The sequence below is a fragment of the Macrotis lagotis genome, chromosome 1 (genome assembly GCF_037893015.1).
Source record: "Macrotis lagotis isolate mMagLag1 chromosome 1, bilby.v1.9.chrom.fasta, whole genome shotgun sequence".
Taxonomy (NCBI): domain Eukaryota; kingdom Metazoa; phylum Chordata; class Mammalia; order Peramelemorphia; family Peramelidae; genus Macrotis; species Macrotis lagotis.
Window position 1 is genome coordinate 97,189,942 of NC_133658.1, and position 14,638 is coordinate 97,204,579.

Here is a 14,638-nt window from a genome sequence, read left to right on the forward strand (position 1 = left end):
AACTTGAAAGTGATGATTTTTCAGTCACAGTAATTCATTGAAGACAATGTGCTAAAGTATGGAAGGGCAGCAGTACAAACTGTACCTCATTTTATATAACAACTAATTCAATACCTCAACAGATACATAAAGTTTCATTACTTAGGGTACTTCCCTCCAAACCTTAACAAGTAGTCTTTAGGAGTAGCTCAGTGGGGTGGGGGTAAAGAGCCCTTTCACACTTCTTTTACTTACATTGATTCTCAGATAATAGATACACAATGTAGTCTGCCAAAGGGCCATGTTCCAAGGCTTTCTAGCATGCATGGACCTGCCAGAGGTCAGTCACTATCACAACTTTCAAGAAGAATCACTTTCACATCACAATGAAACAAAGTAGAACTACAGCAGAGTTCATGCAACAGCACATATGTGTGTTAAGAGCATATTTTATATATTTTATGTTATATGTTTATATTTATATCTATATCTATAGTTGAAAAGCTACTTACATATCATATGTATGTATATATAAACTGAAAAACTCAATTGCCTATTTTCTCACTGAATTATATTATAAATTGAGGGCTACTTCGCCTTCATCTTCATGTTTTTAGTATCTAGGAAGTCGTTTCTAACACTTTAGTTTAAAATTTAGCAACCAACTATCATTGGAAAGTAGTTCATGATCTGGAAATAAACATTTAAATGCATCATGGAGGTACTATAAATGGAAAACCTAGAAGAATATTTTTGTAATGAGAGTAATACCTCTAAATTTGATATTTAAAATCAAGGTTTTAAATGTTTTACTGCATTAAGCAACAGTTATTTTTCTTTCTTCCTAGAGACTCAAGAAGAGACAGTAGGTTGGGTTATAAGTTATATGGAAAAAAATTATTTTATTTATGGAACATAAAGGGCTTTCCTTTGGCATTCTGAAAGCATTCCCTTTCTCAATGACAGCAATTAAAAGAAGTAGAAAGAAAAAGCTTATTTCATACCTGTACCATGTCCCAGTTCATTTCCAACTCCTCCTGAATCTTGTTGACATTTCCTGCAGTTTTGACAGGCTGTCCTTGAGGAAACATTGTAGATTTTATTTTCTTCAATGGGAGTTCACCAAATGTAAGGTCCTCTTCATCTTCTCCCTTCTTTATGACATTTCTTCCCTGCATGGTGCTCGTTGATGGTATCTCGATGCTACCACCATCTAAGCTGTCAGTTTTGCAGATCATCTCATCAACTTTCAATTTTTTGGCCTTCTGTATTCGAGGCTTATTAGATACTCTCTTTCGTGTGTTAGCTGTAGTTTTCTGGTTCTGCAAAACTTTGAGTTCATCTTTGCTGTCTTCCAAAACATCATCAATAAGCACAGAGCTATTCTGTCAAACCATCAAGTGAACATATGATTAAAACAACATCAAAGCCAATTCCCCAAATGCCCTTAAATTCAAATATAAAGATTTCAATGTGTATCATCAGAGCACAAAGTAATGAAGCTAGCAAAAGAATTAGAAAAAGAACAGATAAGGTTTTAACCATACCATAAAAGATCTAACCAACTCATGACTCTTGAAGACCCAACCTTCCCTCAATGCACAATGGTCATCTGAAAAAGCATCTAATCTAAATTTCACCCCCAAATAGGGCTATGCAAATAAATAAAATTTACTGTATCTATTTCATTTCTGATAAATTCCAAATAAGTATGAATACCAAATCATCCCATCCAAAAATTTGTGGTACACAAATCACTGACAAAATGCAGTCAAAGGAACTTTCAATGTCACTGAAAAGGTACTGAATAAAATTCAGTTCAACAAGAGACTAGGAGGAGGGAAGGAAAAAATGAAATTAAAAACTAAATTTCAAACTAGGCTCCAAGCTCCCCACTCCAGAATCAAACTCTTTGATATATGTTCCAAATGACAACAACCTGATTTAAGATTATCCTTTTTTTAAAACACCATTCTCATTCTCTGTTAGACACATGCATATACAAATGGTTGTATCTACTGAATAAACATCTACTACATAAATGATCTAAACAATAAAACTTCCAAAAGCATGGGTGATCCAGCAAGAAGCAAGCTGCCTAAATAATCCACAAATTAAAGTGAAAATCTCTGATATTTTATATACCTATGCATACCAATAACCTGAGACCCTGAATCCATTCCTTAGATGTTAAGACAAGACTTAACTGAACTATTGCAAAAACAGAGAAATTAAAATTGATTTTTAAAGTCTTTTAGAACATTTGTTGCACTATTCCCTTGTTCTACCCAATCTATTCTGTTGTTCAACACTATTAGGAATTTCTTCTTTTTATCCATCATGCTACAGAGGCATTGTGGCAGAATGTATTGAATGCTAGACTTAAAATGAGGGAGACTTAGTTGGAATTCCACCTAAAACAATTAATAGCAGTGTAGCTGGATTGAGCAAGTCACTTAACCCGAGTTAAGTTTTCTCATTTGTAAAATGAAGATAATGACAGAACCTTGCACACAGGTACTATATGACTCAAATGTGAGATTAGACCTATAAAGTCCTTTATAAACCTGAGTATCATATAAATATAACTATTAATTTATTAGAGTTATTAGAGTATTAATTTCTTAGCTGTGTGGCCTTGGGCAAGCCACTTAACCCCATTGACTAGCAAAAACCTAAAAAAAAAAATTTATTAGAGTTTAAGTCAATCTTGTTTTATTCTATCCTCAACAGTTTTCACTTTACACAAATTCCCATTGCAAATTTGATTTTATGTAAAGAATTCTTAAAGAACTCTGCATTCCAAAAATCTGCATTGTGTGTGTGTGTGTGTGTGTGTGTGTGTGTCTCTCTCTCTCTCTCTCCCTCCCTCCCTCCCTCCCTCTCCCTCTCTCTCCTTCTGACTCTCATAATGGGGGCTTAGTGCTTCCCTTAATGCTTCCCCACCAAAAAAAAAAAACTCTAAAAGCAGAACAGGTAGAGAGAGACCTATCACTGAGGACTCGATTTGAGACCTATACCCTACTCGGCCTACCTCACCTATTGCCACCCATCCCCACTTTTAAGCAATGTCTGTCTTCTGACTATCTATACCAGGCACCTGTGCCCAGCCCCACCCTCCCACTGCTGTCGGAGTCCTGTCTAGGTCCTGTGCCAAGTCCCATGTCTCCCAACCCACCACTTACCCCCCATCCCCACAACTCCTCCCTCTGAATTCCAACCAGGTGCCAAGTGGCTGGCCCCAGCCTCTAAGTGTGTCTATTCCTGCTCTGTCCTCTTTGAACCATATGCTAGATCCCTCCCTCTATAGTGAGATGGCACCCTTCCTGCCTCCTATACTCCCTTCCTCAAGTGCCAGGGCAAATTCACATTATGGAAAAGTCCTTAATGCAGAAGTCTGCAGAACAATGGCAAGTTAATTTATATCTATAATGCTATTATTACCCATCAGTCTTTTCCATTCTGACTAAAAAACTAGTTACTTTGATAATAAAATCTTTGTAATAAGCTATTTTCATATGCTTTTCCAAATTGTTTTCACTTTTCTTTAGGTGTAAGAGACTGTGTCCTATGCCCTAGTGAAAGACGACCTCATGATCTTTTTAATTCCTGCTATGACATAGTCTTCAAAGAGTTGTTTATGGCACTGAGATATGAAATAACTTGCCCAGAGTCAAATGGCCATCATTCTCTAAAGTCCATCTCTTTATTTAGTTCCAATTCATAAGGGGAAATTAAATGAAAAATACACCCCAGTCCCACCATGAGTTATGAAGTCATTTTGTTGGTCATTAGTTTCCTCACTGGTACCACCAGAGGAACATGAGGCACTTAATGGCAGGGCTGCCAATTCTCCTCATACAGTACAGGCACCCAAAAAATGTCTACCAGGGAGACTAACTAGAGATGAGCTTCCCTCTCCCATGTAACATGCTTCTCCAATGGAATAAGAAAATCTTGAATTTTAGCAAAACTAAGGAATTGTGAAAAAATCTAAAATCCTCTAAAAGTTCTCCAAAATGTTTTTAAAAATTCTAAATAAAAATATTTTTCTACCGGAGTTACACTGTTCTTTTTTCTGCCCCACCTTATTTTTTAATTTTTAAAAATACTAATTATCAATACAAGAATCTGGTAGAATTACTTACAGTTAATAATTGAAGTAGGAAACTTGAGCTTCCCTCCAATTCTATTACACTAAGCTTTATGGAAAGCCTTCATACTTCTAGCACCACATAAGAAACATTATAAAAAGATGAAGAACACAAGGAAATATGCGGTGTTGCAAAGCAAAATCAGCAGGATCAGAAAGAATTGCAGAATTCCAAAACAAATTAGAAAGGAGAATCAGAGCAAATGCTTTTCCTTCAATGTATATTCATTTATTTCCACTTTATTAAATGCTAAAGGTCTCATGTAAGATTGCATTCCTTATTTTATGTTTGTCTGTTGTAAGATTATAATGTTATTATATAACATGATATAATAGAAAAAGGTTATTAAGATTATAATGCTAAAAAAAAAAATTTTAAACGACTAAACAATAACATCCAGGATAGGAGCCACAGCTTTTTCAATTACAGGCAAAACTCCATCGTACTTAAATGGAAAGCTGGTATGCAGAGAACAAGAAAAAAGGAGATATAAAGGAAGTTGAACAGTATTTTCTGAAAATAGCATTATAGCTACCTAATCAAAAAAGAAAATAGGTTCATTTTGTAAACAAGCAATTTCCCATAAACAAAATCTAATGAGAAGCATATAATATAGATATGCTAGCACAATATAATGCTGAAAAGTTATATATTAACTCAATTTTTCATGTTTTAAAAAAAAAAATTAAAAGGTGAATTTTTTTAGTTACTTGAATAAATTTTTGAAAAGCAAACAATTAACCTGTGAAATCCAGACTACCACATAAAGCATTTGCAAGTCTCAAAACATCTTCCAGGAAATCAATACAATTTATCTGGAAGCAATTATTCTATCGACTCATTAAGAAAGAAATCTAATTTCTCTAGGTCTTTTTGAAAAGTAGGTGCTCAGGGGCGGCTAGGTGGCGTAGTAGATAAAACACCAGCCTTGGAGTCAGGAGTACCTGGGTTCAAATCCGGTCTCAGACACTTAATAATTACCTAGCTGTGTGGCCTTGGGCAAGCCACTTAACCCCATTTGCCTTGCAAAAACCTAAAAAAAAAAAAAGAAAGAAAAGTAGGTTCTCTGCTCTACAAAGACTATAAGATGGAGCCTATATCTACCTGGAGTACCTACCAGTTCTTCTTTAATAGCCACCTTTCTTGGACTACTGCTGATCTGGGGGGCTTTTTTCCGTATCACAGACACTTTCCTTGGCTTGCTTTTATTAGAAATGCTTTTGGTAGCTTTCTTTTGAGGCTCCCAAGAACTATCTTTATCATTATCCTCTTCGGATTCAGATGAACTAGGAGGAAATTAACAGAACATTTTCTAGGAAAACAAAATTAAAATGTTACAAAGAAAACACAGATACTTATGCTTCCTACAAAGTGCAATGGTGTTTTTGTACAAGAATGAGAGACTTCAACATGCAACAATTTATCTTTGAACATAATAACGAAAGGCTAAAAAAAAATCTTCTGTAAAATAAGAAGTCACCGATATGAGAGAAGATCATTGGCTCCTCTCTGACATTCTCAATATTTTGATCTATTTTTCTCCTCTTCCTTTTCAATTTCATCCTTACTTCTATATTCCCTTAATATGATCAGTGGAAGAGATTAGGATATTATTTATTACCCAAATGAATTTTACTGGTCCTACTACTCTACAATCACTGAGAGTTTTTCATCTTTAACTTTCAATTCATACAAATTGTGCTAATTCAAATGAATATATATAATGTGGTCTTCAAGAAAGACTCCTGAGTTACATAAAGAACTAGCATCAAGTAAGCTATACTTTAGTGACTTCAAGTAATTCTATAATATCCCTATAGTGTAAATCTGCTTAATGAGACTAGAACCACTACTACACGTTCTTATATACAATACAAAAATCAACCAACACACTCCCCAGATCTTGCTAATATCTCTCTGGCTTAGTCCCTATCACAGTGAAAAAGCAAAACAGATGGAAATACTCAGTGATTAAGATAAGAAAACTAAACCAGAACAGTTCCATTAAACTAATCTCTATTTAGCATCCTCTATACTCAATATAAGTTGTTTATTACAACTCAACACTAGTTTAAAAAAAAAAAAAAGACTAACTCTTCTATTGGAGAAATTTACACTGGGATGGTGTATGATCCTGGGAAACCTCTAGAGAAGGTCCCATCCATGATGTGGAAGTTATTGATCATGGAGTTCAAGTCAATGGTAATTATTAAAATTAATTCCTTACAAAAGCTAATCAATAATCAAAGTCCATTTAGACTACATATATTCTTAATGGAAAATGTAAAAAAGAACAGAATATTTGATAGGTAAGTAGAATAGAAAGAGCTCTGGTTTAAGAAATCTAGATTCTAGTTCTGGATCTATAAGCATATCAAATCTCTCCAGGATTTAGTATTTCTATCTGTGAAATAGAAAGAATAATCAATCCCTATCATTTCTAAGGAAAAAGTGAGATAATATATTTGGAATAAAAATTCAAAATAGTTTTGCTGAACTTTTCCCTCTTTTGGTTTTTTTTTTATTATAAGGGATGGCTTTCTAAAAAAGATTAAAAAGGTACAGAGGGAAATTTCATTGATATTAAAACAAAATTTATCATTAATTTTTTTTAAAAAGTACAACAGAAAGTACATGTTTTTCATGAAGGTGCTCTTTCCACAGTCCAGCAGTGTGTTCAGGCAAAATTAGCATGTAAAAAGATAAACTGTATGAAACAAACAACAAAACACACTTACAATTCAAGGAAAGAAGGTAACTCCTCTTTTGTCACCTCAGCCTGAACTTTTAATTTTGCTCTCCTTGATAACACTGACATCTGAAAGAAACAAAGCATGAAATCAATGAGGCATAAATAGGTTAATCATTTTATTCAGTTACCTCAAAGACTCACTCAAAGCTAACTCTCCAACAAACCTGCAGCTTAGACACTAGGTCTCATCTCCTCTGTATCTGCTGCTGTCTGTTAAAAGTCATTTTGTAATGTTCATATTTATGTTACCTGTAAGCTCTAATTATAAGAAACTTTACATATTTAATTGCTCAACTAGAATGACTGAAGGATAATAAGATAAGCAATGGGAACAAATTCTTCCACTACACCACGGATTCCTCAGGGAAGAGATGTATCATTTCCATCTTCATTACCTGACTTCAATATCTAATACAAACCTTTCCATGAAGTGGTCACCTAAATTAATAAGTGACTCAAGAAGTAGGTAGGAAGTTAATCCTTAAGCAGGATAATTCATTTTTGAATAATCAAAAAAAAAAAAAGCCAAAAATATTTCAGTTGTATTTTAAAAGATCCAAGTTAATTCTGAATAGCAATTACAGACCTGATGGGACCTACCTGGGCTCACTGGGGCACTGTGGGTAAAGTCCTAGTCAGGGTCCTCCACTCCAGACACTAAAGCCACTCTGGAAACAGGGTTAAAGAGTTCCTAAGCCTTTCAAAGGGAGGGGAATATCTGCAGAACTTACCTTAAGAACTGACTATTTACAAAATGAATACCTCAGAATACATGTTTATGTACTATAAACAAAATGATCTAATTTTGACTGAAGAAATAGAAACACTGTCACAGAAAAGAGAGCTGACTTGTGGAATGTTATATTTCACAAATAATATAATTAAATTATACTCAATATATCTCACATCCTTAAAACTATCTGCTAATATTCAAGGCTAGAGAAATAGCCATAAACATTCACCATACGAATGACGTAGGCCAGCCCTACTCCCACAAAACATGAGAATGCTATAGGAGTCATCTTAGTGCAAAAATAAACAAAAAGCCTTCAACTCAAAATATCCTAAATTAATCATGCTCTGTTTGGACAGCCCACAGATTCATTTTTGGAGTTTCCTTTAGGAATTTTTTACAAAAGAAAAAATTATGACAACCCTTACCCACACAATTTTAACAGATAAAAGGTGAAAGCTCAACAGACTAAAGGCTACCAATTTATCAAGAATTTCTGTTAAATTTTAGGAATATGGTATCTCCCTTAACAAAAAATCCCCAGTATAGAAGAAGCTGAAAACTATACTACTGCATTTAAAAAGACAACTCTGTGGTCAAGGAAGAATTACTCACTTTTGCTTCCTATAATGGCTCCTCTAAGAGGCCTGATGTGTGCTCTTAAGTAGTTGTGAGCAATCCCAAATGGTTTCTCCTCCCCTTTAGCTTTAGTGTTGATATCTGCAGAATAACCTGATTTCCCCCAAAAGAATTAAAAACAAAGGAATAAGATTTACACAGTCACAGAATTTTAGAATTGCAAAGCATTTCAATATCATCTGCTGAGAGCCTTAATAACAATGATGTCAAACTCATAAAAAGGACTACAAAAACAAAAGGATTCCAGTTGTCAGCATATTGACTAGGAAAACTACATATAAACATAATCTCTTTTCTATTGTATTTTTATTGATTTTTAAAAAATGTTATTCAGTAATCTCATTCAGGTCTATGCATGTTTGATACCTCTGCTTTAATACAGTACAAAATTAGCAGCTGGTCACAAATAGGTTGGTGTTCAATCTTTAAATAAGCAGGTCATCTCAAAGAGACCCCTAGAACAATTATAATGATCAAGACATATTGTTTTAACATTGAATAAACAACATGCAGCATATAGCACATTTTATATACATCTGATCCTCAATAAAGGTTGTGAAACTGATAGAATGCTGTGTATTTAAATATCACATCTCAATTAAATGTGTATCTGTCAAGGGGAAGCTAGGAGGCAAAATGGACAGAGTACCAGGGCTAGAGTCAGGAAAACTATGGCTCAAATTTGACCTCAGACACTTAACTTAGCCATGTGATCCTGTTTGCCTCAGTGTCCTCATCTGTAAAATGAGCCAGAGAAGGAAATGGCAAATTACTACAGTTTCTTTACGAAGAAAAAACCCAAAAAGGGGTTTTCATGACTGAAAACAATTAAAACATCAACATATATCAAGCTCTCAGGCTTTTGGTTTGTGGTCTGTGTGTTTGTATTTTAACAGAAATGTACTGTAACTTATTCAAAAAGGGCCCCAAAGTAGGCTAAGAAAAGTAGCCTATTTTTCTCTCTGTAGTCCTCTGAATTTTTCTCTACAATATAGGAAACACCTAAGAGACACAGAGCGTTGAAAATAACTGGCTTTCTTAGAATTTTCCTCACACTGAATTCAAAGAGATATGACAAGGCTTGAGACAGGAATATCTTAAAAACAGATGCTATCAACAGATAAGTTTCCTCTTAGAATTCAAGGATTAAATAGTATGGAAAGCTTGTTGCTGAAGGTAAAAACTGTATGTGGAAGAGTGCAACTTTGGGACAATCTAAGTGTCAACAGTTCAGGCAGTCTATTTAAAACATATAAGGTAAGAGTACCAACTTTGTTTTTCCATGTGTACTTAATTGTTCTTGAAGTATTTTAAGGATGCTCAATAAATTCATTCATTCAACAAATTATTATTGGATAGCCACAAGATTTTATTTTGAGGTAATTCATTTGACACATACCTTGATTCCTTATCTGTAACATCATCCACAGGATTTAAAATTTAGATTCTGATCTCTGCCTTTTATAGAACTACTTAAGTTGCTTTACCTTTCTATGCTTGTTTCTTCTTCATGAGAATAACCTCAATGAAATCCCTTTATTTCATGAAATATTTTTAATCACATTTTAAAAACATAACTAATGTTATCTAGTATAGCTTCATTCAAAAGATAAGGAAAATGATACCTAGAGAGGTTATTGATAATTATATTTGTCCTTCTTTATTGAAGACCACCATGATATCAGGGAGATGATGCCATGCCAAGCAAATGATTTAGATTTAAGGCGGGGGATGAAAGGGGGGATGCTGTGCCGGGTCATAAGCCTCACTTTCTCCTCCAGAAGCCATCTGGGTCCAATGGCCAGATAAGAATCAGGAGGAATAGAGATGGCTCTGGATTCAAGGCAATAAGGGTGAAGTGACTTGCCCAAGGTCACAGCTAGTGTCAAATGTCTGAGTCTGGATAGGAACTCCTGTCCTCCTGACTCCAGGAATCTCTATCCACTGTACCCCTTAGCTGCCCTATGGGAGGAAATGATTGGGAGGAAGCAAAAAACAGCAAGGGGGGAAATGAGGAAGAAGTCACAAGGGTTCACTAAAATCTACCTTTAGGTATCAGTTCTTTCCCCAACTCCCCCTGGTCTTGCCAACCCTTCAGGCTCTCTCTCAGAGAAGTCTACAGACATCACTGCCTGGGTCCCCTGAATGGATGGAGCCCACCACCAAAGCTTTGGGGGGGGGGGGGGGGGAGTTTAAGTGTAACAAGGTAAAGCATAGTCAGAATTTGAATTCTACTCCAATATCAAATCCAATATGCTTTCATCATGCCCCCTATTAATATATACCCTACATTGTCTTTATTAGCACAATAATTATCCCCTCTTTGATTTTCTTCTTACCCTCACCTTGCTCAGGCTGAATTTTTATAATAAACAATAACGATATCATAGAAATGATAACATAACAATTATAAATTTAAAAAACTCAGCTCATGCTCAACTGTGTATCCATCAAATCAGTACTAAAACGGATATTTCAAAAAAGTTCATTACCATAAAATTAGTTTCTGGAAATTAATTGTTTTTCACTACAACTCATAAAGAATCATCCAAAGTTATAAGAATAAATGAAAAATAAAATAAATGTAAATTTCTGGAGCTTTTTCAAAGATAAGACACTATGAATATCTATGATATAAATGAAATACCTGACCACAACTAGTAAACCCTGTATATAGTACTGACACTGAAGAGCTCACAAATTCTTACCAGATCTCAAGAGAATTTTCCTACTTCCAAGTTGTCTTATCCCTAACAAAACCTATTTTCTAGGCATTTTCCAAATCACTGCCTACCAAATACTCTGGGTGCTATGATTCAGCTGAGGTAGGAGAGAGCAGACTAAGGAAACCTGGAAACAAGATAAAATCAAGAGACCTGTCCAAAAATAAAACTGCAATCAGAAAAAAAAATCTTCAAGAAATATATGGTAGGAGCAGCTAGGTGGCACAGTGGATAGAGCATCAGCCCTGGAGTCGGGAGTACCTGAGTTCAAATCTGACCTCAGACACTTAATCACCTAGCTGTGTGGTCTTGGGCAAGCCACTTAACTCCATAGCCTTGCAAAAAAAAAAAAGAAAGAAAGAAAGAAATATATGGTAAGGGCAGCTAGGTGGATAAAGCACAGCCCTGAAGTCAGGAGGACCTGAGTTCAAATATGGCCTTCAGACACTTAAAAAACAATTACCTAGCTGTGTGACCATGGGCAAGTCACTTAATCCCACTGCCTTCCAAAACAAAAAACAGGAAAAAAAGAAATATATGGTGAAGTAATCTCAAGAAGCAACAGATTCAATGAAGCTTCTATCAAGTAATAAGAACTTTAGAATCTTAGAGCTGAAAATTACATCAGCGATGCTCTAGACTAGACCCTAATCCTAATAACAAATCCCATCTACAAAATTCCTTGCAAGTTGTCATGTAGGCTTCTCCTGATGGAAAACTCATTAGCCCCTAGGAGCAGTCCATCCCATTTTCTTTTTTTTTTTTTTGCAAGGCCCAAGACCACACAGCTAGGTAATTATTAAGTATCTGAGGCCGGGTTTGAACACAGGTAGAAGGTGCTCTATCCACTGTACCACCCTAGCAGCCCCCTAAATCCATCCCATTTTTCAACAGATACAATTGTTTGAGTTTTAGTCTCAATTGACCCTAAATCTTCCTCTCTATAACTCTTTCCCTTTGGTCCTAGCTTGGTCCTCCAGAGTCACTCCAACACCTCTTCCAACATAGTAATCTTTAGAGAATCTGAAGACTTTTGAACTTCCTTCACGTCTCATCTTCAGTTCTCTAAGCCAAACATCCTCATTGCCCAAGGCCACAAATTGGGTAATTAAGCGTCTGAGGCTGGATTCTTGAGCCCAGGTACTCATGACTCCAGGGCCGGGGCTCTATCCACCGGGCCACCTAGCCGCCCCTATTTTCTTATAATATAGTCATTGAGAAGCTAACTCTTTCCTAGTGCTTTTTCCAACACAGTTGGCCTAGGTCTGATTTCCAGTCCTTCCATTATACAACAATTTCCACTCTCCAAGTTTTTCCACCATCCCAACAAACAAATGCTGTGTCCAGAATTGGACACAATATTTTAAATGTGTATCCAGGGCAGAGGACACTTCTAAACAGTGTACTTCTGAGATTATTTTATTCTTTTGGTAACACTCAAAGAGAGGCTGGTTATGCTTCTTATTGAACTCCCAGTCTCCCCGGATTTTGAACACAGACAATTCATTTTCTTATCACAAAGGCGGCATCTTCCATTGGGATCCGCGCGGCTTCATCTTGACTTGAGGCCACCACTCCAAATTCTCCCGGCCCGGACCCGACTCTCTAACTGAACGGGGCATCTCCGCCTTCCTCCGGGCCAAACGCTCGAGTCGCTGCTACAGCCCGAGCCGGGCCCCTTGCAATCCTCCCCGGCCACGTTACTTCCCGGCGGCGGAAGCTGCGCTCCACGAAGTGGGAGGCCCGAGGGCGGCAGCCCCCCGGGCGCGCACCGCGGCTCCCGGGCTGGGTCTCTCCGCTCGCCCCTGCTCCGGCTCCGGGAGTCCCTCATAAAGGAGGCCGGCGGCCCGGGGATGGGGCGGCGCCAGGGGCCCGGTCACAAGGCCCCGCCTTGCCCGGCCGCCCCACCTGGCGCGGGCTCCGGGGCTTCGGGGAGGGGGCTTGAGAGCGCACACTCACACCCGCCACGCGGAGGCCTGATGCCGTGGAAACGTCTCCCCGCGGGCTTTCCCGCTTAGAAGCCCCGGGGGATTTCGGCACCAAGTGCCACGAGGCCTCCCCGCGCAGAGGGGGAGACCGAGAGATCGGCCCCAGAGCTCACCTTCCCGCCGGGCGCGCCCTGGAGGGGGTCCACCGGCGCCCTTCCGGTTCGGGGCGGAAGCTGTTCAAACGCGACAAACCCCGCCACAAGCCTTCCCCGCGCGGGTGACGTCACGAGGATCCCACCGAGCTGCTGGGAGGGGGAGGTTGGAGAGGGACTGGGACGGGCGGCTCCGGCAGCAAATGGGAAAGCAGAGCCGGAAGCAGGAGGCGGAGCAAAAGGGAAAAGGCGCAGCCGTATTGGAGAAAATGAAAGGAGGCGGGAGGAACGGGACCCAGAGTGAGGGTGGGGGTGTGGCCGGGACAGGCCAGTGAGAAAGCCGGACCTGGAGGGGGCGGGGCCCGATGGAGACAGGGAAAGCGCGAGGAAAGCGTTAGCTTCTCAATTACTATATTATAAGCTAATAGGGGGCGGCTAGCGCACCGGCCCTGGGGTCAGGGGGACCCGAGCTCAAATCCCGCCCCACACACTAGCTGTGTGGCCTTGGCCAAGCCGCTTTGTCCTGCAAAAAAAAATAGTCACTCCTATTATACTATAGTAATCACAATTAGTGAAGTTTGAGTGGCACGGGGCGGAGCCAAAGAGCAGCTTGGGATGCGGGTACCGAGAGTTTACTACACTTTATTTCATCCTTCCTCCTTTTTCTCTCAACTAGCTTTAGTTTGGGATTTTTTAGGTTTAATACGCTTTGTCCTGCAAAAAAAAAAATAATAGTCACTCCTATTATACTATAGTAATCATAATTAGTGAAGTTTGAGTGGCACGGGGCGGAGCCAAAGAGCAGCTTGGGATGCGGGTACCGAGAGTTTACTACACTTTATTTCATCCTTCCTCCCTTTTCTCTAAACTAGCTTTGCTTTGGGATTTTTTAGGTTTAATACGCTTTGTCCTGCCAAAAAAATAATAGTCACTCCTATTATACTATAGTAATCACAATTAGTGAAGTTTGAGTGGCACGGGGCGGAGCCAAAGAGCAGCTTGGGATGCGGGTACCGAGAGTTTACTACACTTTATTTCATCCTTCCTCCCTTTTCTCTAAACTAGCTTTGCTTTGGGATTTTTTAGGTTTAATACGCTTTGTCCTGCCAAAAAAATAATAGTCACTCCTATTATACTATAGTAATCACAATTAGTGAAGTTTGAGTGGCACGGGGCGGAGCCAAAGAGCAGCTTGGGATGCGGGTACCGACAGTTTACTACACTTTATTTCATCCTTCCTCCCTTTTCTCTCAACTAGCTTTGGTTTGGGATTTTTTAGGTTTAATACGTGCTTTTTTCTTAAAGAATTCGGCGATTTAAGGGAAGTCTTCCTCCCTTTTCTCTAAACTAGGTTTGGTTTAGGGTTTTTTAGGTATAATAAGTGCTTTTTCTTAAAGGATTTGGGGATTTAAAGGAAGAAATTTTTTTAATTAGTTTTAAAATCAGATCACATGTGTCTGTTAAGGACCTCCATAAATATTAGCTAGTAATATTAATTATCATTAGAATTGTTGTATGCTAGACACTGGTTATAAAAATACAATGAATTTAATCCAGCGTCATTCACAGAAATTTTCA

At 38.1% G+C, this 14,638-nt stretch overlaps 1 protein-coding gene across 5 annotated transcripts in view; it reads right to left on the bottom strand.

Annotated features, from left to right (window-relative positions):
• The window catches only part of SRBD1 (S1 RNA binding domain 1), a 312,756-nt gene extending 299,585 nt beyond the window's left edge, over positions 1-13,171 (bottom strand). For 2 of the 5 annotated variants that reach the window (XM_074205132.1, XM_074205157.1), the window contains exons 1-5: positions 13,082-13,171; positions 8,234-8,350; positions 6,872-6,951; positions 5,251-5,419; positions 984-1,364 (exon numbers count right to left, since the gene is read on the bottom strand). In XM_074205132.1, coding sequence (XP_074061233.1) covers positions 984-1,364; positions 5,251-5,419; positions 6,872-6,951 — 630 coding nt within the window. In that variant the 5' untranslated portion in view covers positions 8,234-8,350; positions 13,082-13,171. Of the gene's footprint in view, positions 1-983; positions 1,365-5,237; positions 5,420-6,871; positions 6,952-8,233; positions 8,351-9,656; positions 12,781-13,081 lie in introns of those variants that run through there. The other 3 variants (XM_074205143.1, XM_074205151.1, XM_074205166.1) reach the window with 3 other exon arrangements.
• Between the last annotated feature and the right edge of the window lie 1,467 nt (positions 13,172-14,638).